The sequence below is a fragment of the Maniola jurtina genome, chromosome 3 (assembly GCF_905333055.1).
Source record: "Maniola jurtina chromosome 3, ilManJurt1.1, whole genome shotgun sequence".
Classification (NCBI taxonomy): domain Eukaryota; kingdom Metazoa; phylum Arthropoda; class Insecta; order Lepidoptera; family Nymphalidae; genus Maniola; species Maniola jurtina.
Window position 1 is genome coordinate 3577912 of NC_060031.1, and position 26706 is coordinate 3604617.

Sequence of the window (26706 nt, forward strand, 5' to 3'; positions counted from 1 at the left end):
TGCTATTTCTTACTAGTTCGTACTCGTAGTGACGGCGGCATCAATTTCTGAATTAATTACCATTTGTCGCAAAAACTGCGCGTCCTTTACCTTTTCTAGACTCGAAAATCTCTCATTTGTGTTTGGGTTGTGATAAATTGTAATCTAAATGGCATCAGATGATGAAGTAGACGGATCTTTTGCAGGTAAAAAGTTAATTTCACTCCTAGCATGTCATAGGTAAGCCGCGAATAGCGGTATCATATGTTTACGTGCGGTAAGCAATTAAAATTTTGAAAAAATTTGGCACCTCCAGTGAAAAAACCCTAGTTTATGAAACAACTTGATGTGGTTCGCAGTGGTACGTGTTTGCGTTTGTTTCGCGTTTTATTGTTATGGTTGGGGTGTAAATATTTTTATGTGGCAGTTTGTGACAGAAAAGAACATGCATTATCCCTCATTACTTAACAAAATGGACGCCGCCAAACAAAGGGATTGATGACTTTACAGCTAGGAGTGCGCGCGCTGTCAAGAGATTATGATGCTCATGTGCCTGATATAGTGAGCAAGTGTGGAGGCCTGGTACTGGTTTGACCAGTTTCTTAATATTTGTTACAGGCGACGAGGACGTGGAGGAAGGTGAGGGTCAGAATGATAACTCAGGGGAGAGTGATGAAGCGCCACCAAAGGTAATTCATTTATTTATTTTATCACTAACCAACATCAGCACTTTTAGAAAACATAAGTTCAATGAATTAATAAGTAAATTATATTTTTATATAATAAAAACATATCTTCTAGAAGTTCACAGCATCATAGTTCTTTTATCTTAATTAATATAAAATGGGAACCATTTTATTACTAAGCCAAAACTCATCCGTAGATAAACTGTGTCGGTAGATGTGCAATGCTCTGGTCTGGTTTTTAGGATTTAAAACCTAATTCTATGGACTAACCTTTAAAGGGCTGGGTTTTCAATTCTTAGATTTAACCTAACTAAGGTGGCACAATTTTGTTAAAAAACAGTCTAAAATGACCATTTTATAATGTAATGGAAGAATAATGATTGGCTATGGATTTTTTTTAATATCTAGACCAGGGATTCCTACACTGTTTTGGGCTAGAGACCCTCTATACCAAAATGAACTGATACCTCCGATCCCCATAGCCAAATTACTTCAAAAATCCTATCTCAAAATTTTTCCTTTTGATACAAAATAGTTACCAATTTAAAAACTTTGTAGTTGGTTAAGTGAGTAAACTTGACATCATTTTCTCATCAAAATTTAGCAGAATAAGTCGACATAAAATTTAGTAAATATCAAGTGGACTTAGCTAATAATTTTATTAATACAAATTATGTAAAAATACTTAACACAAAGTAAAGTACAACAATGATACTTCCTACTTAAATATTATTCATTCTTATAACAAGTTGGTACATATAACACTACTTATACAGTATCTTCAAAGTTTCAAATTTAGGACTTGGTGTTAATTAACAGTGAGTAGATTTTTAGACCTTGTCAACCTCTGAAATCAGTTTTCGTTTGACCACTTTGGGAATCCCTGATCTAGACTGTTAAGTACTTTGTCTAGACTGAAGTAATATTTGCATTGAATTCTATCTTCTCTATTATAATCATACTAAAGATTTGTTTTCTTATTTCTCAAGGAGGATGACGACTATTCTCCAGAAGATGGCAGAAAGAAAAAGAAAGGAAAGAAAAGAAAAGCTAGAGGTGAAGAGAAAAAGGGCAGAAAGAAAAAGAAGAAGCGAAAGAATGAGAGTGAAGAAGTAAGTAGATTAAGAAATGACATTTTTAACTAATAAAATATATGAAGCATGCATTTTTTGACTTGGTACAGTCATTAATTCTCAAGTAATAATTTTTGTGATTAAACTTTTCAATAAATCTCATTATGTTGCCAGCAACATTCAAAAAAAATTCCAAGATTCTTATGTGTCTATGTAGTGCCCCAGTTATACCTACTAAGGCAAATAAATACTTAATACTGAGTGATCATACATATTATCACAAATTTCGTTTCTGGCAGTAAGCGATGCCATAGCTTAGTGGTTAGAGCGTTGGGCGCGAACTCGGAAGATGTAGGTTTGATTCATGCCGGTTTCGCAATTTTTGATATGTATTTAAAAAATTTTTAGTTTCCTTGAAGTCTAAGTAAAAACAGTATCATAAAAATTATCCTAATCCTAATTCCTAATAATATTATAAATGTGAAAGTGTGGATGTTGGCATGTTTGGATGTTTGTTACTCAATCACGCTAAAGCTAAAAAAATATTATCTAATTACTAGCTGATACCCGCGACTTCGTTCGCGTGGATGTAGGTTTTTGAAATTCCCGTGGGAACTCTTTGATTTTCCGGGATAAAAAGTAGCCTATGTGCTAATCCAGGGTATAATCTATCTTCATTCTGAATTTCAGCCCAATCCGTCCAGTAGTTTTTGCGTGAAGGAGTAACAAACATACACACACACACACACACACATACAAACTTTCTCCTTTATAATATTAGTGTGATATGATCTAAAAGGGGTACCGCGGGATTTTGAAAAACGTAAATCCACGCGGATGAAGTCGCGGGCATCAGCTAGTAATTATATTATAATAAAAAAAAATGATGTAAATAAAATTTATACTATGTATTTATTATAAACAAGATAATGTTTGTGTAGGAGGAGGAGTTTGGTCTGGAAGTGGAGGCCGAGGGCGACAGCGACTACGCACTGAGCGCGGTCTCGTCCAGCAAGAAGTCGCGCAAAGGCCGCGGCAGCAAACACAACACTTCCTCCTCTGTACCCTCCGACTCTGGATCTGGTAACTATAAATGCGGAAACAATTCTTTCTTTCTTTCTTTCTTCCTACGTTTCTTCTCCACACTTATGTTGAAATCTATAGAGCGCACTTTGACTTTGCACAGATTTAAGACACTATTAAAACGAGACAGCGTCATACCCCTGGGATAAAGCTTAACTGAGTTTAAGTTAAGTTTTAACTGAAACTTAAATCTAAGCAAAGTAAAAGTGCGCTCTATGGATTTCAAACTTAGACGTAGCCGTTCGCGTTCGTTGTACGCGAAAACACACACATCTAAAGTGAAAGCTTTTAAAAAACCGGTCAAGTGCGAGTCGTAGAAGAAATAACACTTTATTTTTATTTAATTTCCATGGTGGTCATTTTGAAATTTTTACTGTCTATTTTTATAGCAGCATAGAAATACACACTGAAAGTTTTTATTTCTGTCTATTGTGGTTCATGATTGACACCCTGCTGACAAATAGACTGGGGCTTAGTAATAAGGTCCTGTTGGCCTCCATTAGCTAGGGAACCCTAAAAACTACAGCACTTGGACTACATTTGTAGCTAGCTATCATTACTCTTGTATCTTTTCTATCTTTTCAGCAAGAACAGGTTTTATACATCTATACTTATAATAAAAAATTGGACACATTTGAGTGTAAGAGAAGAAGAGAACGTATTTATGAACGTAACATACTCTTAATATAACTATGATATAACATTATAATCATTGTGTATCAATTACAATATGATATTGGTTCTAATTACGGTGGACCCCCAGTAATCCGGCACCCCCTGTAATCCGACATGCTATTATTATTGAATTTACTAAAGACATACATAGTGAAGTATGATTTGTACTTCAGAGTATCTATAATATAATATACCTGTAACGTGAACTGGAACGTCGTCGCGTCACTTCACCGCTCTCGTTCTGACAGGTCTATGTCTGTCAACTACCATCTATGGCTAAGTTAACACTCAATGTAAGCAACGTACATTGTTTTCTAATTTTTGTGTATCAGTCTCTCTGTGTGTCTGTGCGCTCTTTACAAAGGTGTTTGAAAGGCGTATTTGGAACCCTAGTACCTTTAAGTTTACAAAATCAACTTACATACCTAGAATCCTATTATTAGATCTGTAATTTGTCGGACTACAAGGTACTCTTTTGTAAAAAAATCTAGACTATAAGGGGTCTTAGGCAGTACTCTATAATCCGACAAATTCGATAGTTTGACAATGTTATGCAAAACGTTTGTCGGATTACCGGGGGTCCACTGTATATGCTTTATTTATTGAAATATCTATTTACACAGGTATGCCCACAGTTGAAGAGGTGTGCACCTCTTTTGGGCTAACCGACGTTGATATCCAGTATTCAGACTCAGATCTGGAGAACTTGACCAGTTACAAGTTGTTCCAACAGCATGTACGCCCACTGCTTGTCAAAGAAAATCCTAAGGTAACAACTTTTTCTAACACCACCAATCTTTGTTAGAGTAGAATTTCTGTAATTTTTTTCTTAATGAAAGCTCTAATATATAGCTATATGTAGCTACACAGTTCCACTAAGAAGACTATTAAACTTATTTGAAAAAAAAATTGCTTTACTTTTAGATCAAAATCATATACAATCATATACAACGAGTTTCTACGTGCACACGCTACTTTTAAAACGGAATAAAATGACATCAGAAAAGATCCTAAAAAATTGCATTTATTAAAATTTCATTTTTGCAATTCGGTGGGATATATCGTCAACCGAAAATTTTTACGCCTTTATATTTCATATTATCATGTCTAAAATCTTGCAGGCAAATGTGTGGAATACCAACATAAATCTACATGGTCTTAAATTCCTCACAGATTATGCCTAACATATTGTACCTTAGATAATGCTGTGCAGTTGAAAACTGATAAGTTAAGAAATTATAACCAAATATACAGAAAACAGTTTACACACAATATTATTCTTTATTAGGTACCAGTGTCAAAGCTCATGATGTTAGTGGCAGCCAAGTGGCGGCTATTCTGTGAGACCAATCCCCATTTGGAAGGAGGCAGCAGTACACAGAACCTGGGCTCAGAGGAAAACACTAACACATCTACAACATCAGACTATACGCCGAAACGGCCTGGACGCACTCCTAAAGAGACAAAGGTCAGCCTGTCCTTCTCTTTCCAGGAGTTTTAAAGTATCTTATGTTATAAGCTCACTAACGTAGCTAGAGAAAATTATTCATACTTAAAACGAAAGCGAGCAGGAAATCAGATCTAGTTATGAAATAATATTTTGAGTGCGCATGCTTGAATTCTTATATGTTTTGCAAAACAAATCCTTAGCCACTACTTTCGCGAGCGAAGCGAGTCCCAAATTGGTCTTTAATTTTACAAAAACGATTTTAGGTACTCAGGGCGGCGGACAAGATGTAGATGGTATTTATACCTATAACTATTCTTATGATAATTTTTATTACTGTGCTCATACACATGGAAGAGACGCGCGAGTTCATCCGAGCTGCCAACTAACTCGTGCGTCCAACCGCCCAAATGTCAGCGCCATAGGTGCTTGCCTAGTTTGTCTTTATATGGACAGGGCTGGCCCTGAGGTTTTATTTTTGATACAAATTAGTCCTTGACTGCAATCTCACATGGTATGATAACAATAGGAGGAGTTTATACTCTCTGAAGGAGCACTAATTGTATAATCTCCATGGTTAGGTTGACGACTCGGTAGACGAGCCGGAGGAAGAAGACGATGAAGGTGTAAGCGACGAGGGCACGCCCGCGCCCCGGAAGCGCGGCCGCAAGCCCAAGCACGCGGGCAGCGGGCCGCGCGGCAAGCCCGGCCGCAAGCCCAAGGTGCCCACGCTCAAGATCAAGTTCAGCAAGCGCAAACGCACCAGTAGTGTAAGTATCAAAACCGGTCAAGCGCGAGTCGAACTTACGCACGAAGGGTTCCGTACCATTGTACAAGAAATAACTCAATTTACTCAAGTTAAGCAATAGTACTACAGATGTTTGTAATACAGGAGGAAGAGCAAGAGGGCAGCGGAGGAGCGAACTCGGACTCAGATGCGGAGTTTGAGCAGATGCTGGCCGAGGCGGAGGAGCCCAAGCCCACCGCCAGCGCCGCGGAGGAGACCGCCGCGCCAAAGGAGGAGGACCCTAATGCACCTGTAAGTCTGATTTATTCATGAGTTATAAGAGTTTATCATCCGGTGTTTGACAAATAGTCAAATCAGTATCTTGTTATCAAACGTCAAAACGCGCGCTTAGTATACGAGTTTCTATGAAATACTGGCATGTGACGTCACAATAATTTGACGTGCTTCGTCGTTCGTCATTTATGTATCGATAAAAAAACAACTCTGCTCAAACCTATGTTTTATCTAAATCTTTAAAGTCCTAGTTTGTTTTAATTTTGAGGTACAGTGAGTTACATATCTAAGAAACTGTTTGTTTTTGCAGCCGCAGCCAAAGAAGAAGGCTAAGACCAAAATCGGCAACAAGACTAAGAAGAAGAAGAAAATGAAGACCACCAACAAATTCCCTGACGGCGCAGAGGGCGAGCAGGAGCATCAGGACTATTGTGAGGTCAGTTGATGTTTGTGGGTCACCCATAATGTTATAAACTTATAACTAAGTGGTTATAGTAATAAAGTGCCAGTTCCCATCAAGTGCTTGTTGGATTCACAACATGGTGATAGCGGTGGGATGTTGGGACTCTGAGTCAATATAGTCACTGATTCTCGTGGTTATCTACTATTTACTGAGTTTCCATATGTCTGAGGACAAAATAATATTCTTTTGCAGTTATAAAAAAATATCACAGATGTTCTTACATTTGGTTTGCGTTTAGGTGTGTCAACAAGGAGGCGAGATCATACTCTGCGACACATGCCCTCGGGCTTACCACTTGGTGTGCCTGGAGCCAGAGCTGGAGGAGACCCCCGAGGGGCGCTGGTCGTGCCCCCACTGCGAGGCCGAGGGCAACCAGGACCAGGATGACGATGATGAGCACCAGGAGTTCTGTAGGTGAGACACTCTTCTAAGGGTTTCTGCATTTTCCATGGTGAGGGCCTTTTGCTCCTGGCTGACTAACAGCTGGTCCATTATGGAGAAGCATGCACAAGACCGTTAACACTGGCGAGAGTTGGTGGAGGCCTTTGCCGTGAGGCACTCAGAGCTGAGATTTTTTTTTCTTAACTAAAATATTGTAGATAGACTCTGAAATAAAGGCTATTTTATTTTATTTATTTTAATTTTTTATCGTTCCCAGTGACCAAATTATAATAAATAATTTTTATCCAGGATTTGCAAAGATGGTGGTGAGTTGCTGTGTTGTGACTCTTGTCCATCAGCGTACCATCGGTTTTGTCTCAACCCACCCTTGGAGGAAGTGCCCGATGGGGAATGGAAATGTCCTAGATGTAGTGTAAGTTTTTGAATTACTTAACCATCTTGCCCTCGACTTCAACCGCGTAGATTTAGGTTTTAAAAAATTCAGTGGGAACTCTTTAATTATCCGGGATAAAAAAGTAGCCTATGTCCAGGTCCTTACTATACTCATGTAAAAAATCACTTCGAACCATTGCGACGTGATTGAAGGACAAACCAAAGAAACAAACACACTTTCGCTTTTATGTGTGTTTTTTTATATGCGTATGTTTAGTCGGAAGATTCTTACTAATAATTTACTACTTACTTACTAATTACTTAATAAAATACAAGTGGTATCTCCACTTGTATTTTATTACACTGATTGAATGGAAATCTTAATCTCATTAGCAATTGTTATAGTTTTGTTTTAAAGCAGTGACCAGCTATAAAACACAGCCTATTTGCAAAGAATGATAACTAAAACTTGCAGCGTTAACTTATTAAGAAAATTTTGCTTGATAGTTTGCATACACTAAAATAAATATATTTGTTCCAGTGTCCACCTCTGGAAGGCAAAGTGGCAAAGTTATTGACGTGGCGATGGATAGAGCCTTCAGCTAAGTCGAAAGCGCCGCGCTCCAGGGAGTTCTTTGTCAAGTGGCACGATCGTTCGTACTGGCACTGCAGTTGGATCGCAGAGATACAGGTAAGGATCGTAACACTGGAATTCATAGGGTCTTCTATTTATTATAGGAGCGATTCAAATTCAACCTTTGTGTAATGCATTACGATTGTGTAAGCCCCTATCTTGAACATCAATTCTGGCGTAACATTGGATCTTCCTATGTTTCTTTTCTGAAAATGTGAAATATTGGATCTGGTAACATCATGGTAACTGGAATTTTTTTCTGACAATTTCTGATATTATTCACCAGGCCTATAGCAAAATGAGGTTGTTACTCCTTATAAATGACTTTTTTGCCGTCATAATTTACGCTAAAAGAATCAACGCATCAATGCTGACGAAGTTACACTAGCTGAAAAAAAATGTTTGGTTTAGTTGGACGTGTTCCACCCGCTGATGTACCGCTACTACATGCGCAAATACGACACCGAGGAGCCGCCCAAGCTGGAGGAGCCTCTCGAAGAGCGCGAGGGCCTCAAGCGCCTCAAGAGCCGTCAGGGCCAGGAGCAGCAGGACACCGACGAGAAGATGCTGGAAGAGAAGTTCTACAGGTCACTACCATGTTCCTTCATCTAGCAGTTAGTACCAATAGGTCTGGAGGAGCCTCTCGACAAGCGCGAGGGCTTCAAGAAGCAACTTTTCCACTTTGAAAGATTCTTGAGGAGAGAATAGTTACAGGTTTCATATTCTTATAACTAAAAGCTGCAGTACACGGGCTGCTCGAGTGGTCAATATTAGAGGTTTTGCCAGATTCGTCCTACTTTAGGACTCCATTTACTAGGTTTTCCAACATCTGCAAGTTTCTAAATCTGAGGATGTTGATTTGAATCTTTTTTAGTAGATTCAATTATTATCACTCAAGAAGGTTTTACGATTGCGATGTAATTGTGATTTCTGTGTTTTTAGGTATGGTGTAAAGCCAGAGTGGTTGCTGGTGCACCGGGTGATCAACCACCGCACGTCTCGCGACGGCACCACGTACTACCTGGTGAAGTGGCGCGACCTGTCCTACGACCAGGCCACGTGGGAGTCCGAGCACGCGGACATCGCCGGCCTCAAGAACGCCATTGAATATTACCAGGTAAACAGTTACCCCGTTGAGATGTGAAATCATAATTCGGAAATGGTTTTAATGAGTTTTTGTTCCATAGGACATGCGTGCCCACATCACGTCAGAAGGGAAAACGAAGGGCAGCAAAGGCAAGAAAGCCGGCCGCAAGAGCAAGAACAAGGATAATGTCGACGACGACGAGAACAGCAGCGGTTTCAAGCCGAGAAGATACAACCCGCCGCCCGACCGCCCCATCACCAACCTCAACAAGAAGTACGAAGACCAACCGGCTTTCGTTTACGAGACCGGTATGCAACTGCATCCGTATCAGTTGGAAGGTCTCAACTGGTTGCGTTACTCGTGGGGCAACGGCATCGACACCATCCTCGCCGACGAGATGGGTCTCGGCAAAACTATCCAAACCGTCACATTCCTCTATTCGCTATTCAAAGAAGGACATTGCAAGGGCCCCTTCCTAGTTTCAGTGCCTCTCTCGACGATCATCAATTGGGAGAGAGAATTCGAACTGTGGGCTCCGGACTTGTACTGCATCACTTACGTGGGGGACAAGGATTCTAGGGCCGTCATTCGCGAAAACGAGCTCACGTTCGACGACAACGCGAACAGAGGCGGAAGGCCGTCGAAGATTAAATCCCAAGTCAAGTTCAATGTGCTGCTGACGTCGTACGAACTCGTCTCTATCGACGCTACGTGTCTCGGCTCCATCGACTGGGCCGTGCTCGTGGTCGACGAGGCCCACAGGTTAAAGAGCAACCAGTCCAAGTTCTTCAGGCTTCTCGCCGGGTATCACATCAATTACAAGTTACTACTCACTGGAACTCCTTTGCAAAATAATCTTGAGGAGTTGTTCCATCTTTTGAACTTCTTGAACAAAGACAAGTTCTGCGACCTCGCCGCTTTCCAGAACGAGTTCGCGGACGTGTCGAAGGAGGAGCAAGTGAAGAGGCTGCACGAGATGCTGGGCCCGCACATGCTGCGGCGGCTGAAGGCGGACGTGCTGAAGAACATGCCCACCAAGTCGGAGTTCATCGTGCGGGTCGAACTGTCCCCGATGCAGAAGAAATACTACAAGTATATTTTAACTAGAAATTTTGAGGCTTTGAACCCGAAGAGCGGCGGCCAGACAGTATCTTTACTCAACGTCATGATGGACCTGAAGAAATGTTGTAACCATCCTTATCTGTTCCCCGTGGCGGCGGAGGAGGCCCCGCTCGGGCCTCACGGGAACTACGACACGCAGGCGTTGGTTAAAGCGTCTGGCAAACTCGTGCTCATGTCCAAGATGTTGAGAAAGTTAAAAGAACAAGGACACAGGGTTCTCATCTTCTCCCAAATGACAAAGATGTTAGACATTCTCGAAGATTTCTTGGAGGGCGAGGGCTACAAGTATGAGAGAATCGACGGTGGCATCACTGGAACGATTCGACAGGAGGCCATCGATAGGTTCAATGCACCCGGCGCTCAACAGTTCGTCTTCCTTCTATCGACGAGAGCCGGTGGTTTGGGTATCAATTTAGCCACCGCTGATACTGTCATAATCTATGACTCCGATTGGAATCCCCACAATGATATACAGGCATTTTCGCGAGCCCATCGTATCGGTCAGGCGAATAAGGTTATGATCTATCGTTTCGTAACTCGAAACAGTGTTGAAGAGAGGGTCACACAAGTAGCTAAAAGGAAAATGATGTTGACTCACTTGGTCGTGCGTCCCGGTATGGGCGGCAAAGGTGCTAACTTCACGAAGCAAGAGTTGGACGATATTCTTAGATTCGGTACCGAGGAGTTGTTTAAAGAAGAGGAGGGCAAAGAGGAAGCTATTCACTACGACGACAAAGCTGTTGGAGATCTGCTCGATCGTTCGAAGGAAGGTATCGAACAGAAGGAATCTTGGGCCAACGAGTACCTCAGTTCCTTCAAAGTCGCCAACTATTCAACCAAAGAAGGAGAAACTGAGGAGGAAGTTGACACTGAAATTATTAAACAAGAAGCAGAAAACACTGATCCCGCTTACTGGATCAAGCTGCTTAGACATCATTATGAACAGCATCAAGAAGATCAGGCCAGAACTCTAGGGAAAGGCAAAAGAGTTCGTAAACAGGTCAACTATAATGACGGCAGTGTTGCTCAAACTGAAAATAGGGAAGATTCTACTTGGCAAGAGAATGGATCAGATTTTAACTCTGATTTCTCTCAGGGAAGCGAAGATGATAAGGAGGATGACGATTTCGATGAGAAGAATGATAATGGTGATCTCCTCAGCCGTCGGAGCAAGAGACGTCTCGAAAGACGAGAGGAAAGGGATAGGCCTCTGCCGCCCTTGCTCGCACGCGTGGGAGGCAATATGGAGGTCCTCGGATTCAATGCTCGACAAAGAAAATCATTCCTTAACGCGATCATGCGGTACGGCATGCCACCGCAGGACGCGTTCAACTCACAATGGCTAGTGAGAGATCTCAGAGGGAAATCGGAACGTAATTTCAAAGCTTACGTTTCTCTATTCATGCGCCACTTGTGTGAGCCCGGTGCAGATAACGCCGAAACCTTCGCTGACGGTGTACCGAGAGAGGGTTTATCGAGACAACACGTGCTGACGAGAATCGGCGTGATGAGTCTCATAAGGAAGAAGGTGCAAGAGTTCGAGCACATCAACGGGTATTACAGTATGCCTGAGTTAATTCGCAAACCAGTGGAACCAGTGAAAATCGCAGGCGGGGAAAGCGCCGCACCGAGCCCTGCTCCTTCGTCCGCCACGCCGATAACGTCGGCGGCGCCGTCACCCGCGCCCACACAAACCACACAAGCGTCGGGCCAAGCGCCGACCCCCGGCGGTTCAGAAAAAGATGATAAGGAAGAAGTGAAAGAAGACAAACCCGAATCCAAAGACAACATAGTTAAAGACGAACCGATGGACACGGGTGAGGTTAAGGAAGAAAAAGATAAAACAGATGACAAAGACTTGACAAAAGATATTGTTAAAGAAGATTTAAAAGAGGAGCGGCGAATGTCGGTCGATGAGGAACCGCCTAAGGATGACGAGAAATTAGAGGAAAAGAAGACTGAGGATAAGGAAGTAGAGGAAAAGAAAGTTAAGGAAGAAAAAGAAGAGGTTGATAAAAAGGAGGACGCTAAGAGTGACAAGACGGAATCGGAGGGCTCCGATAAGACTAAAGACGATAAAAAGGACGATGACGATGATGATGTCGTACTTGTTAAGGAAGAGGAGGACTTGAAGGTGGAGCGCCGCAAGTTTATGTTCAACATCGCCGATGGCGGGTTCACGGAACTGCACACACTGTGGTTGAACGAGGAAAGGGCAGCGGCGCCGGGGAGGGAGTACGAGATCTGGCACAGGCGGCATGACTACTGGCTGCTGGCCGGGATAGTGACGCACGGCTACGGGCGCTGGCAGGACATCCAGAACGACCTGCGCTTTGCGATCATCAACGAGCCCTTCAAGATGGACGTCGGAAAAGGCAACTTCCTTGAGATCAAGAACAAGTTTTTGGCGCGGCGATTTAAGGTGAGCTTATTGTTCTAAACCTATAAGTCTTATTCAACCTATGGCTGTCTTAAAAAAAATCTACTTACTTTATAACTCCTATATTTCTTTACATATTTTGAACGTAATTCATCCCTCAATTAAGTTATTGAAAATTTAGACCAGTGTGTTATTCGTTTGGATTTTTTTTGTGATGTTTGTGTTTTCGGATTTTTCCTTTTACTTGTGCTATAATACTACCTTCTAAAACTCATGATTCTAGGTCAACGGGTAGTACCCTATAGGTTTGGTTTGATGCCTTTGACGGGTCTTTACAGATACAACAGACAACAAAGTGATCTCCTGAATATAAGGATAGGGTTCATTTTGTCTCTGTGGAGATACAGGATTCTTAGGCAAATATGAGCGAATCGATGGGATTAATTACAAATTTTATTCTTATTGTGTAAAATTTCAGTTGCTTGAACAAGCGTTAGTGATCGAGGAGCAGCTGCGACGCGCGGCCTACTTGAACCTCACGCAGGACCCGAACCACCCCGCGATGTCGCTCAACGCGCGCTTCGCCGAGGTGGAATGTCTCGCCGAGTCGCACCAGCACCTCAGCAAGGAGTCCCTCGCCGGCAACAAGCCCGCTAACGCTGTTCTGCATAAGGTAAGTTGCGAGAGTCCACCACCCACCAACGAGCTATCGCTATAGAACGTACTTTGACTTTGCTTAAATTTAAGTTTCCGTTAAAACGAGACAGATTTATGCCAGCTGTCTTGTTTTGACAATGTCTTTAGTCTGAGCAAAGTCAAAGTGCTCTGTATAGATCACAGCCTTAGTAATCTTACTCGTTACAGTAAGCGGTTTTAAGGTTACTAAACAGTTAGTCAGTTAGTTAACCTGGAGAATAGATAACAAGGCGATGTGTTTGTCGCAGGTGCTGAACCAGCTGGAAGAGCTTCTGTCGGACATGAAGTCGGACGTGTCGCGGCTACCGGCCACGCTGGCGCGCATTCCGCCCGTCGCACAGCGCCTGCAGATGTCGGAGCGGTCCATCCTGTCGCGCCTCGCCGCCACCGCCGGCAACCCCGTGCCTGCAGGTACACTACTAACAATAAATTACGCCGATGTACCTGCGCAGAAATCTTTTTTTTTCAATCAATCAGTCAGCCTGTTTGCGACATAGGCCTTCCCATGAGCGCACAACCACACATCCTCCGCCTTCCTCATCCACCCACTTTTTTATTTATTTTACGTAAAAATATCTCTGCCAATCATAGTGAGTTCCCATCCGGTATTGACTGTTAAGTACGCGTCATGTTTCACACGCGCAAATTATAATAATATAAATAAATACTAATTATAATAAGCGAGATAGCACATTTCTCTGTTGTTTTTGTCGAAAATCTTAACGTCAAGCAATAAGGTGCATTCGGTTTTAGGTTGCGTTTTCTGCACAAAAGAATGTTGCCGATGCGATAAATAAAAGTGGTAACTTACAACATTACTTCAAGTATTAATTATTAGAATTATATAATAATTCTTTAATTCTTTAATTTGTAATAGGATTTTTTAATAAGTTAACGTTGTCTCGGCAGCTCAAATGGCGCAGTTCCCGCCCGGGTTCGGCGCGGGTGGCGCTCTGCCCGGCTTCGCGCCCGCCGCCGCGGCCGCCGCCACCTTCACCAACTTCCGCCCGCAGTACTCCGTGCCCGGACAGCCCGCCACGCCCACCAACAACGTAAACACTCTTTAAATCTGCATACCGAGTGACGACGCACCGCGCAGGTGGAATGAAAACAAATGTTAAAACAAATGTTCGACACGTTTGAACTTGTCTGAAGTGCGAGCGGGTGCTTACTTCCCCGCGTGCATTGGATAGCGAAGTGATTCGCTAGCCTCAAAACAATGAATGATAGCCACCGAGCTTATTCTTTAATCCATTGAAGGTTTTCTACGAAAATTTATTTTTTATATCATCTAGTGAAGCAGCAATGTTCAACCAACCAACCTCGGTGGCTGTCATTCAGTGTTAGACACTGATTTAGCGAATCAACTAGCAGTACGACGCGACGTGTAAATCACACGCGGTGCGGTGTCACTCAGGACGCACTCTTCGTCATGTATTCACAGGAACAAATTGCGGGTTCTACGGTTTCTGAAAAAACCATGTAGATGTTGAAGCCAAATCTACGAAACATTTTGGTGTCGCATCAATCAGTCAAAATACTGCTTCAAATATCTAGATTTTTTTATTTAATCGGAAACAGTTTTTCAATTTGCTATAATTTTTTGAAGTGAAAACTTCTTTAGGCGCGTTGGGTGATTTTGGGATGGCTCAAAACTTCAGGGTCGAGTCACCGACATGCTAATAATGCGACATAATAATAGCAGTTGTAGTAGCTTTAAGAAAAACGTGTTGCGCGTATGATATTCGTGTTTGATTTACAAATATAGGATCACTGCGCAGTACGAAAGTAAGTACTAAATAAGTTAATATTATTGTATAGAAAATTGAATAACGAAAGCAAAGCATGTATTTTCAATATTCGTATCAATATTTTTCCGTCTCAAAAGAATACGTAAATAAAATACGTGGTTTGATGTTTTTTACTAAATGTTTTTTTTTATAAATTTCAGTACATCTTTCGATTTCACCCTTAGAAGTTTGACCTGTACTTTATGAAAAAATATTGTCATAAACTCAATTACTGTTTCTAAATATCCATTTTTTTTATATTTGTTTAGATCCTCAGTCCTACATCGAAAAAATCAGAGATGCCTTCAGACGGTGATAAAACTAAAAGACAAGATGATGAAGAACATGAACAAAACAGACAAGTACCAAATGAAATTAGGTGTCAGAAAAAATTAAAGATGTCTTCAGACGATCATAAAAGCAAAAAAGAAGAAGGCGATGAAGGAATAGAACAAAAAAGAAAAGTTCAAGATAAAATTAGGTGTCTGCGAAAATTAAAGATATCTTCAGACGGTCGTAAAAAGAAAAGAAAAGAAGGTGATGAAGGATATGAACAAAAAAGGAAAGTACAAAATAAAATAAGGTGTCGGCGATACAGACATAAGAAAAAAACTGATGCAATCGTCAATTCACAGAATAAACCACTAATAATAACAGTTGAAGAGGAGGAAAAAATTAAATGTCGTAGAGAGAAAGACAAACAAAAAAGTCAGCGTTATAGAGATAAGAAAAGAGCCACTCAATTAATTAACCAACAGAATCCTCTACAACAGCTGTAAAACCGTTCTTAACGTCAAAATTTCCATAATTTACAAATTGCAGACTCATCAACCAGAGATGTTCCATATGTGCCACTAACTCATACTGATTACACGAATACATTCCAAAATCATATTTAGATTATTACGAATTTCAAAAGGTACCACTCACTAAAGAACACATATAAATCCGAAAATTACGTACAAAGCGTATTGAATTGACTTTAGGAATCCCAAATTCAGCATATTATTTTATTGGTCAGAAAACTTACTGTCTTTATTTTAGAATATAATGTAATGATTGATAGTATGAACTAGGTACCCTAAGTATTGTTGAAATTTATGAAATTGCAAATAATGTTGAAAATTATTAAGTTCGTTAAAATTCATGTAACTACAAATACTATGTATAAATAATAAATATAAACCAATTATATTATATCAATTAACTTGTTTCTTATTTTGGATTGTGCACCCCATCATAGTATTGATTTGATTGATAAATAGTCTTAAACCATAAAAAATGTACATAATTGTTGCTCAAAGTGCCTATAGATATAAAAACTAAACTAATGTCCATCTGTGAAAGTGTGTCTTCCTGTCTGTTAGCTTTTCAAGGCCCATCCGTTCAACCGATTTCAATCGGTTTATATCCTGGACATAGGCTACTTTTATTCTAGAAAATCAAAAAGTTACTATGGTCTTTTCGTTAGGAGAGCGAGTTAAGTCGTTAAGATGCTGCTGAAAAAAAAACCACCCTCGTTTTCCCGCTAACTTCCTTTTCTTTGTGTTTAATATTGATATAAACATTGAAAACTGATTAATCATCTAGTCTACTTATTTGCAAAAGTGTTTCTGTTAAAAATCTGTGAATTATCAGATACTACAGATTTTTTCTTAAGCTTGATCAAACTTTCAATGCTGTTTAAAAGGAAAATATTAATGGAAATTATTGTATTGTTTCAGAAATCGTAAGCCCATGGAAATTATATTAAATCAGTGAATGGAGTTGACAAGCATGCTGGTAAATCTATCCTCGTTCCTTATTCATTTCCATTACGTCATAAGCATTATTCAGCAATAATAAAACTGTATATGACAAAAAGGAGAAAGTGCTTCACTGATTGACGTACAGCTCTAACCACCTTTATCTGACACAAGTTAGCCCTTGACCGCAATTTTACCTGGTGATAAGTCTAAGATGGAAGCGGGCTAACCTGGAAGCCCTAATAGGAACTTGAGATTTTGCAACTGTATGATCATCTATAAAAATAATTTTTGTTTGTCTGTTTGTTACCCACGTTATTATGTGTACGTGTATCGTTCATCTGATTGAGTGGATATGAGGTTTCTGATATAGCACCATCAGGGTGCAATAGGTAGCGTGCAAGTAGTATTACACTTCGGATATATCAGCTAGATAAATGCGAAACTACTGTCTACCCGTTTCCTTTTCACGGCCCATCGGTTTAACAGATTTGTCATTGATTTTGATATAATAATTGGTGGCGAAGACGTCCATGTGCCTTCTTTATCCTGATCCCGGGCTAAAATCTAGAGCATACTTTGTTTTTGCTTAGACTTATCATCATCATCGCGTGCCTTCTTCGAAACGAAGTTTGACGATCATCATCCGAAAAGCTCTATTTCTTCTTATTTGTGCTTTTCCTCATGTTGATTTATAGATCTCAGCCCGCCTGTGTTGGCAGAGAAATTTTGATCACGCGGACGAAGGCTCAGCCATCATCATCATCATCATCGTCTAGTCTTTTATGTGCACAATAAAGACTTCACCCAATTGCCTGGTAGAGGCAGATGCATTGAAATAAAAACTTTTGTAATCTTTTTTCTTTGTTTCAGTGAGCAGTGAGCAAGTTTTTAGCAAATATTTTAAAAATCAAGCTTTTCAAGATTCCTGTTCCACCCTGGGTTTAAAGTGATAAAATTAGTGATTAGTGCAGTTATGTTAGGTAACGTAATATTATGTCATAATGAACAGAACTCATTATTTATTTCATCCAGATCTACGAATCTTGTTTTAATGTAACAATTAGTAAGTGATTGTGAACTTATGAAAATATGATAATTTTAATTTACCAAAAATGAAAATAAATAAATACAATTACGTAAACAAAAACTGTGTAATTATTTCCATAGAAACAAAAGTGAATACAAAAAATATATTTGTTTAATTGATTCAACTTTGGAATAAAAATCACACTCGCAAAAACACATGCAAAATAGACAATAAGTACATTTCTGCATCTTAACTGTAAGGCAGATCTATGGAGCGCACTTTGACTTTGCTTCACTGTTAAAACGAGACAGCGTTATACCGCTGGCTTAAATCTGTCTCGTTTTGACTGGAACTTAAGTCTAGGCAAACTCAAAGTACGCTATAGATTTCAACCTAAGAAGGTTGACATCTATAGAGGCTCACTTTGCCTTTGTAAAGTGCATTATAGATGCACTAAACGGGTCTGCCCGCGAAATTCAAATTGAATTTGGTTTTTCGCAATTTGTAAAGTAATACGACAAAGTAGGCTTATGGCATTCTAGTAGCGCCAATGGCAGTATCATCTCCAGAGGTTCATATAAAAATCTTTAAAGTGTCCAAGAAATTAGAGTATCGACTAATTTGTGAGTACGTCAAATTCGTTATTTTTTTTTGAAAGAAAGAACGCTTCGTACAAGTAGATTGAATGTCGACCACATATGGGTGCCAGTGTTCACGGGTTTCTCGCTTTTCTGTGACTTCAGACCAAACTAAAAGTTTGGCCACAGCTCCATCACCAACTGTATGTGCCATCTTCCGCATTATATTTAACACTGTCTATTGACTTCAAAGCGCTGGCGTCCGAAGAGCAGAATAGTTGCAACATCTCCTCGCTAATGCCGCAGTCGGATAAATTCTCCTTGTTGAAGGCCTTCGCGAAATTGTTTGGCTCGTTTTCTTTCGAGGTTGTATCTGTAACAAACAACTTTATAGTAGACTATGTATATTGTATAGGCATGGCTCCCAATTGAGCACGAGAAGAATCTCCCTCTCAGAATGAAAAGGGGTTTAGCAATCACGCTGGTCGAGTGCGGATTGGTAGACTTTGCACATCTTTGAGAATCATCATGAATCCTCGGCTAGCGCCTCGTCACTCATTTGATATAAATTATGTACCTACTAGAAATAATTTATTAGGGTTCCGTACCTCAAAAGGAAAAACGGAACCCTTATATTAGCATGATGCCTATATAAAAAACAGACAGACAACAAAGTGATTCTATAAGGGTTCCGTTTTTCCTTTTGAGGTACGGAACCCTTATAGGATCACTTTGTTGTCTGTCTGTCTGTCTGTTTATTATATAGGCATCATGCTAATTGGAGGCTTGTCGAAGCGTCTGTTTAAAAGAACAGCCATATCAAATAACTTACCCTCGGCTAATTTCTGTGCTGCCCACGTAAACGCCAGCGTGGGTTGGTGATGTGCAAAAGTCGCACTGTACTGTGCGCAGGAGCTGGTCTTGAGGACGTTAAACAGAGAGTGCACGGTCGTCGGTAGGATCGGGCCTCGAAGCTCTATCGAGTAATACTTTTTGCTTTCGGAATGTATGACGTTCTCTCGTACCTACGAAAGGGGTTTTATAAGATTATAAAGTTGCCAGTGGGCAGTAAATGGAAAATTAGAAAAAAAATGAAAATAAACTGAATGCAGTGCAATTATTTTTCTCAATCTAAACTCATTTTGATCTTACATCACTTAAAAAAAAAAATTGGTTGTCTGTAAAGTCGGTTTACTGACGATAGTTGAACGTGACAACAAAGGCCGATTGTGCTTCTTTGTCGCTCGTTCCGCGCTCTCGCTTGCACTTCAAGCCTTACATGGAACGCCTCAGAGCGAGGTAACGCCGCATGAGTCATGTTTTTTCGTGCGTGCAGCCGGCTCTATCGAATTATAAGACGTCACGTCAAAAAAGTTTCTGAAAAAGTTAGTTAGCTTTTGAAACAGAACCCAAGAGTACCAGTTAAGTTACCACAGGAAACAGGAACAGAAACATTTTTTTAATTTTTCGTATGGTACAAACTGACTAAAAACAACGACATAGGAGTCACATTTTAGAGCACTGTCTCATCTACTCTCGTGCGTTTTGCATCTTCTGAAGCATGCACGAATTTAAACGGCGTGTAATATGAACGTAACATGTCTGTGGTATAATATCATACACGCCAATTAATCGTAAGTTTAGCCTCTCGGCTCTTTCAGTACTACCTATATCCTCTGAAAAATGGTTTCATGGAAGAAAATGACGTACTTTGAGAGACTGCAGCGTTCCTCCGTGAAAGGCTGTAGGCGCTAGAAGGGTTGGAGGGACGCCCCCGAAGGGCCCACTGGGGCTGACTAGCGACTTGCAATTGAGGAGGAAGTTGAACAGCGCTTGAGCGTCCGCCCCTCGGACGAGCACGAGGGACTCTGCAGCGCTGTCTACGCTGGTTTCCACTGTGTGAGTTAAGCGCGCCTGAAAGATTGTTTTGTCATTTTAATACTGTGGATGGACTTTGCCTATGATAGGGTATGCTTCTCGGATGCTTAATCCTTATTTTAGAGGCTCTTAATTTTTATACCACTCATCGTGTAATTTTATTAGGACAAAGTTAACGATTATATAGTTCGTAACAGGCATCAATCAGAACCCACGGTTTCACAGTGGCACGCATATAGACTAGAATGTGGCATCTTTGTACGCATAGATACGGAATAGGCAATCATTTTGACACCTCTGAACACAGCCGCGTTTCCATGACAGTGGGTCATAGCCCCCTCCGCTTGTGCTCGCTTACTATGCGTAAGTTCGCATAGTAAGCACGAGGCATATGACTGCGGTTTGTACAAAAAGTCGGGCTTAATCTATACTAATATTATAAAGAGGAAACCTTTGTATTTTTGTATGTTTGTATTGAATAGGCTCAAAAACTACTGGACCGATTTCAAAATTTCTTTTACCATTACTTAGAGGGATTCTTCCGAATCCGTATAGGCTATATTTTATCCCGGAAAATAGAAAAAATAAATGTCCACCCGTGCGAAGCCGGGGCGGGTCGCTAGTCCTTAATGTAATGATATGCGCAAACCACCATATTGCAACGTTATATTGGCCTACATACTTTTTATGAGCGTACTGTACCCACGTACTGTAATCGTTTTGAAGGTACCAACAATCTATGATGCGGAAGTCTAAGGACAGTCTTGATTGACGCTGCCTAGCTCAGTCCCGACGAAGAACCATCTAATTTGTCATTACGTGACTTTGTCTGAAGAGCTAACCTGCGCGTTATTTATCCTTTTGATCTCGTCCGTCTCAAGGCCCAATTGTGACAGGAACTCGTCCGGATCTTCTTCGTCCCCAGAGCAGTGGTTGTCCGTCCGCGCGTCGTCCATTGTGTCGTAGCAACTGTCAATGGAGGCGTTCTTAGCGCGCTCCTCGTCGGAGGTGTTTAGTTTCTTTTTGTTATCTGGTCGCAGCGGCATCGTGTACTCTACATCTATAGAATATAACATAAACGTAAGCACAAATTCCTATGTCATAACATACTTTTTATAAAAAAAATAATAAGAACAGGGAAGAAAGGAGGTAAGAAAAAGTTTGTTTTGTAAAGCCCACACGCAATTAGATGGCCACTCCAGAAATGTGACAGGGGGGTGAACAAACGTGGCACTCAATACAACATACAAGTGATATAATTACGCTCTAACAATGCGCGGATAAGTCCTCTCTCCTTTTCCAAGTCTCACGATTGACATTCCTCATAGCAACACCAATTTATTCAAAGCAAAAAGAAAGGCAAAAAAAAACCGATCATCGACCTACCTCGTCAAGTCAGAGCAAAAAAAGGGAGAAACACGTCATTATAAAAAAAAAACATGGGCGGCTATCGATTTAGGCGTGGGCGATACCGCCCTCAGAATGTGTAAGATAAACGTAGTCATATCGTAATCGACAACAAATTCTGCTCTTTGATTGGTTGAATTTGCTGATTACATATTTTTTCCACGTTTTTCTTAAGCAATTCGGCGGGGAGCTGCTTGGTTGCATACCTTCCTGCCTCAGTGCGTGCCTGAAGCCGTGCGTGGTGGGCGCGATGAGCGCGCAGGGCTCGGGCGCGCCGCACAGGCCGGCTGCACGAAACACGCACGTGAACGCGTTGGCGCACACGTAGAAGTACGGGCAGTGTAGCGCGCGTAACAACTGCGGTACATGAGACATGTGAGCATAATATGCGCGCGCAGTGTTCACATCAACTAAGTAGTGGACGTACGGGATACTCGTATGGGCTTGACCGTAACAATAGAAAGATCTTTCAGGCGGGTGTTTTGCTCGGGAGCCAGCTGGCCTGACCGTAATATCTTGGAATTTATATTTATAGGTTTCTGAGGTTAATGCGTCGTTAGTATGATTCAGGCTCCATAGGAGTGATGCAGTGGCGTAGCTAGGTAACCAAGGGCCCTGGAGCAAATCAAAAAATGGGGCCCCACTGCTATCTAAACTGTTCAAGTGTAGGTTTCATCAAGTAAAAATATTAAATATACAAATACTTTTAAAAAACTCGCACCGTCAAGTGCGAGTCAGACTCACGCACTGAGGGTTCCGTACTCGAGTATTTTTTCGACATTTTGCACGATAAATTAAAAACTATACCGCATAAAATAATTAAAAATTTTGACTTGAATTCACAATAAAACGCATATATCACTATCCGTCAAATTAATAACACTGGCAATCCACAGAAAGAATTTGGGGGAATTTCCTGGGTGTAACTTTCGAATTTCTCTCAACCGAGTTGCCATGATTGAAGTCGGGTTGCAACCTGTCATATTTATTCTAAAAATGGGAGAAATTTCAAAAGTTCAGTTCAACCGAGATTTTCTGTAAGGATTCGAAGGAGGAGCTTGAGGGCCCTGGGGCGCTGCCCCGCCTAGCCCCTAGGTAGCTACGCCACTGGAGTGATGGAAGATACCTGTGGTGCCATGTAGTAATATTGTAGTAAGTTACTACGACCTTAGGCTTGCAGTGCATGATTGCTGCATGATCGTTGTGTATGAGTGCGAGTAGCGTCATCTAGTGTCTGTATGTGGATGTGCACCACATGTGCATTCACGAAATATCAATGACATACTTTACGAGTTTTAGCGTTTAAATTTTGACGCTGCGGAGGCGCTGAGCAAACTGCTTGCTGCACTGACTAACGGACCACACTCAAAGCGCGCTGGGAGGGTGCTGAGGTAGTTTCAAATCTCGCCGACTAGAGCTTGGCTAACTAAAGTGATCGACGAGGAGTTGCTTAAGCAGCCTCACGTAATGGATGGACAACTTCTGGGTCCAGAAATGGTCCAAGGAAAAAACAAAAAAAAATTACAGTGTCTTCACCTGAAACAGCGATCTAAAGCTCTCGGTCCACTCGGTGAGCAGCGCCCGCTTGGCGTCCTCGTTGGCGGCCAGGAAGCTGGTGGCGGCCACGCGGCCGGCGGCGCGCGGGAACAGCGCGAGCCAGGGTAGGTGCGGGTGCTGCCAGTACAGGCAGGTCTGGTGGAAACGCGCGCGCGGCGACGTGTCCAGCGTGGACGACGACGCCGTGTCCAGGCAACGGACAAAGCTAAGCAAACAGTCTAGCTTTTGATCTTTGACATACACCCGCCCATCTGCACTTTTGTCTGTCTAGCAGACAGACACACTTTCGCATTCATAATATTAGTAAATATAATTAAGCAATTTACAATATACTATATATTCTTGTAAATAAAGCAAATAGGGCCAATTTTGAATAATTTAATCATAGAGATATCGAAATTGAACAGTATAATACAGCAATGACTTGTATATTACTTACCCTGTAATCCCTGATGCTTCCTCGCTTGCCTTCAACTTTGTGGTCCAGGGGAAAGGTTTGGCAGACATTAATCTTATCTTAGTTTTTAAAGCCCAGTCTATTGTCAAATGTTTGTATTTATTTTCTACTATATGCTGAAAAATAAGGACTCTTGGAGAAATGTGAAGGAAAGGAAGATGATCAAGTACTTTCAAGTATTGAAAAGTCCTAGCAGTTAAAGTCATAAGTTCATAAACTTCCACCTGACTATGCCAGATAAAAATGTGGTCTTATGTCTAGTTTGGACTAGTCATGTCTGAATGGTCCCCTAAAGAAGTCCCTGTTTTAACTATGAATTCCAATGTTACTAAACTACTCACAAAATTTTTAAATTCAGACCTGTTTAGTTACTAAAATACTCACCATTTGACTAAATTACTAGCCTAGTCCGTACTAGGCATTGGAGGTGTATCAGATCAGTGTTTTTTTGTGCGCATGATAATGTTTTTGTACACGCGCCTTTTGCTACACAAAAATTTTGTCTATTTTATTGTATACCTACTTATAGATGTTACTTACTGTTTCTACTGCATGTTCAGCTGTGAATTTCTGTAAAAGATTTGAGAATGTTGCCAATTTCTGAGTGTCAACTTCTAATGAAGGTTTTTCCGTCACTTTAGCAGGCAGGTTGAGCAATGCAAAAAGAGTTTTATCATTGGATTGATCTAGCTCAGTTGCTTCTTCTGTTTTGGCTCTTTTATTTTGCTCCACATTGCTTCTACAAAGGATAATTATTATTTAGTTATAATATGTATACCTATTGATTGCTTATTGTACTTGAAAACATCTGAAGTGTATTTTTAAGAAAAGTTTAAAAAAAAAACACTTCAGATAGTTATAATTTATGTAAAGTAATATGACTAAAGTATGATGATCACAATCATTTCTGTTTGGATGACACTCTCTCACTATTGGCTGAAAGGCGTTGTTGCAGCAAGATCACCATAAATTCCACCAATCACAGCAATTCAGACTTTAGCAATGAGATTTTCACAACCTTTACAATTGACCAGCCGAAATTTTATTGTCTTTAAAACATGACTTATACAGAAGTGGCAGACATGTTACATGAACTTATGATTTAGGAGCTAGTGAATTAAATAGTGCAATTGCACGAAATGGAATATTATATTTAGCTTGTTTTACCACTTATGTATAAAACTGTGTCAGGGAGTCTTTGCTAATGATACATTACTTTGAAAATGGGTTCTTTCTCTTGTCTCTATTGAGAATTCTAGAGAAATCCAGGTCCACAGGTTTCTGACTACTTTCCTCAATCACTGAACTTGAAGGATGGCACATACGTTCCTAGAATAAATTTTTTAGATAACTTTCATTTAATCAATTTAAAGTTACAGTCAGTAAGTACGGTAGGATCTCACTAATCCGGCACTTCAATAGACTGACAAGTTCAATAATACGGCACCTACAAGGACCTACCTAAGGACTACAAGTTGCACAAAAACAGATCTCAATTTAAGGACAGTTGTAAAACTATGTGATTAGTTAGTTGTGAGATATGATACAGTATTTAAAAACTTGTAGAATATGAACACATATACATTGTATATGAAATACTTTATTTTATTTATATTATGAATTTTTCTGAATAATCCATTATCCGGTACCCTCTGGTTTTTAATAGTGCCAGATCAGTGAGATTAAAAGTTTTTTTTTTTTTTAATTTGTATGACAAGTTTGAAGTTAGTCCTTTACTGAGATCTGACCTGATAGTAAGTGAAGATGCAGTTTAAGATGGTAACCTGGAACCGGCACTTTCCGGCATAAAAAGTAGCCTATGTCACGCTTTTTTAAGTCTTTAACTACCAATGCAAATCACATATTCATTACTCTGTTGCGACGTGATTGAAGGACAAACCAATAAAACAACAAACAAACACTTTCGCATTCATAATATGCTTACTTATAATGATAATTTCGTATATATGAGCAAGGGTTGGAACAATAAGTAAGTATACTTTTCTATGAACTTGTAAGCAAGCGAAAGCTAGCTAGCATGCGACCTAAATTATGTGCGAAAAAACATGAATTTTATATTCTAAACGTGTAGGTAAACAAGTGATTGAAATAACGACCAGACTTGCCTGCAAAGCTTTCTTTCGCTTTTTGAGCTTGTGCAGTTGCATTACTTCGTTTGGTGTTTTCCATGGTGATGGTGGATTCATGGCAAAAGGTAAGAAGAAGTCGTTGTAATTGTATCCACTATAAAAACCAAAATTTCATTGTAATTTTAGAGGATTTTAAAAAACAACGCGGGACAAAATCAACACTTGTTTTCTGTAATCTGTTGACCAACTGTTGACATTTTGTCTGACAAAGACAATGAAAATGACATTCCTTTTTTTTTCTCTTTTCTGGCTTTACTCAGATTAGCCAATGTCAAGTTTGTAGTTATTTTCAAGTTGGTGAAACTATTTAAGCATGGACTCCGTCTGCACCGGCGCCCGCCGACATACGCGCGGCGCCCCTTTAGAGCGATTCCACCACCAAAAAAAAACCAATTAACCCAAAAACCAGCCACTCTTAACAAAAAAAATACTCCAAAAAGGCACAGCACGAGCGCCAGCAAACGCCAACACAGACAAAGTCCAATGACATTCCTTGACATTTGACCATGAGCTGACAGAACAGATAACTTATTTGGGGTCGGTCCGGCAGTCGACACGACATGGATACGACACACGGTTCCTATCATTCCTGTCTAGACCGGCTTTCAGTCGGACCATAAAGATATTATAAGACCGGACTTTCTTACCTAAGGCAAGGGGTCTGAACTTTTGGGTTCTTTTTTTTTTTTTAAAGAATATTAGCCATGTTAATGTTAAATGCCCAATATTCCCCTTTCCGGTCCACCTAAGCGTCAGGCTTGTGCTAGGAGTAGGTACGACAATTATTATTAGTGCAACGGGCGGGGTTTGAACCGTCGACCTTTCGGTTTTCAGAAAAAGTTTTCAGAGGGTTCTTTGGTGCGTACGAAGTACGAACGGAATGCAATATATTAAAACACGTAAACTAGGTAAAATACCTTTTAGGTAAACGTTACGGGTATCGTATTCGTTGTTACTATGACCTCTTTTTTCTGAAGGTAGGTATCAATCTCAG

General features: G+C 40.6%; 2 protein-coding genes across 6 annotated transcripts; one reads left to right on the plus strand and one right to left on the minus strand.

Moving 5' to 3' along the window:
- LOC123879958 (chromodomain-helicase-DNA-binding protein Mi-2 homolog) lies at nt 1–17805 on the plus strand. Of its 5 annotated transcripts, none has more exons than XM_045927830.1 (20): nt 1–185; nt 598–668; nt 1655–1777; nt 2680–2821; nt 4120–4265; nt 4785–4964; nt 5525–5713; nt 5836–5982; nt 6275–6400; nt 6666–6841; nt 7118–7241; nt 7743–7892; nt 8247–8422; nt 8778–8952; nt 9023–12466; nt 12903–13097; nt 13369–13531; nt 14030–14172; nt 15180–15187; nt 15296–15917. In XM_045927830.1, the coding sequence occupies exons 1-20, from the start codon at nt 149–151 to the stop codon at nt 15687–15689; spliced, it is 6309 nt and encodes a 2102-aa protein (XP_045783786.1). In that variant the 5' UTR covers nt 1–148; the 3' UTR covers nt 15690–15917. The 5 variants fall into 5 exon arrangements, with proteins under 5 accessions (XP_045783786.1, XP_045783773.1, XP_045783795.1 ...); XM_045927839.1 differs by lacking the exons at nt 15180–15187; nt 15296–15917 and adding exons at nt 16635–16692; nt 17529–17805 and having other exon boundaries at nt 2–185; XM_045927832.1 differs by lacking the exons at nt 15180–15187; nt 15296–15917 and adding exons at nt 16635–16639; nt 17529–17805 and having other exon boundaries at nt 2–185.
- Nucleotides 17795–25901, minus strand: LOC123880072 (protein downstream neighbor of son homolog). Its single transcript, XM_045927970.1, has 10 exons — nt 25689–25901; nt 24779–24891; nt 24103–24301; nt 23545–23678; nt 23085–23310; nt 21755–21905; nt 20984–21201; nt 19974–20177; nt 19096–19288; nt 17795–18636 (listed from the first exon to the last, which is right to left on the minus strand). The coding sequence occupies exons 1-10, from the start codon at nt 25767–25769 to the stop codon at nt 18458–18460; spliced, it is 1698 nt and encodes a 565-aa protein (XP_045783926.1). The 5' UTR covers nt 25770–25901; the 3' UTR covers nt 17795–18457.
- Nucleotides 25902–26706: the final 805 nt, after the last annotated feature.

Excerpts from the sequence above, each read along its gene's own strand:
- LOC123879958 (XM_045927817.1), top strand. The coding sequence starts at position 149 with ATGGCATCAGATGATGAAGTAGACGGATCTTTTGCAG. Across the intron at positions 4,266-4,784 it reads TTGTCAAAGAAAATCCTAAG|GTACCAGTGTCAAAGCTCAT; the intron begins GTAACAACTTTT and ends ATTCTTTATTAG. Across the intron at positions 8,423-8,777 it reads CTGGAAGAGAAGTTCTACAG|GTATGGTGTAAAGCCAGAGT; the intron begins GTCACTACCATG and ends CTGTGTTTTTAG.
- LOC123880072 (XM_045927970.1), bottom strand. The coding sequence starts at position 25,769 with ATGAATCCACCATCACCATGGAAAACACCAAACGAAGTAATGCAACTG. Across the intron at positions 24,892-25,688 it reads AGCGAAAGAAAGCTTTGCAG|GAACGTATGTGCCATCCTTC; the intron begins GCAAGTCTGGTC and ends AATTTATTCTAG. Across the intron at positions 20,178-20,983 it reads AAAGGATAAATAACGCGCAG|GCGCGCTTAACTCACACAGT; the intron begins GTTAGCTCTTCA and ends ACAATCTTTCAG.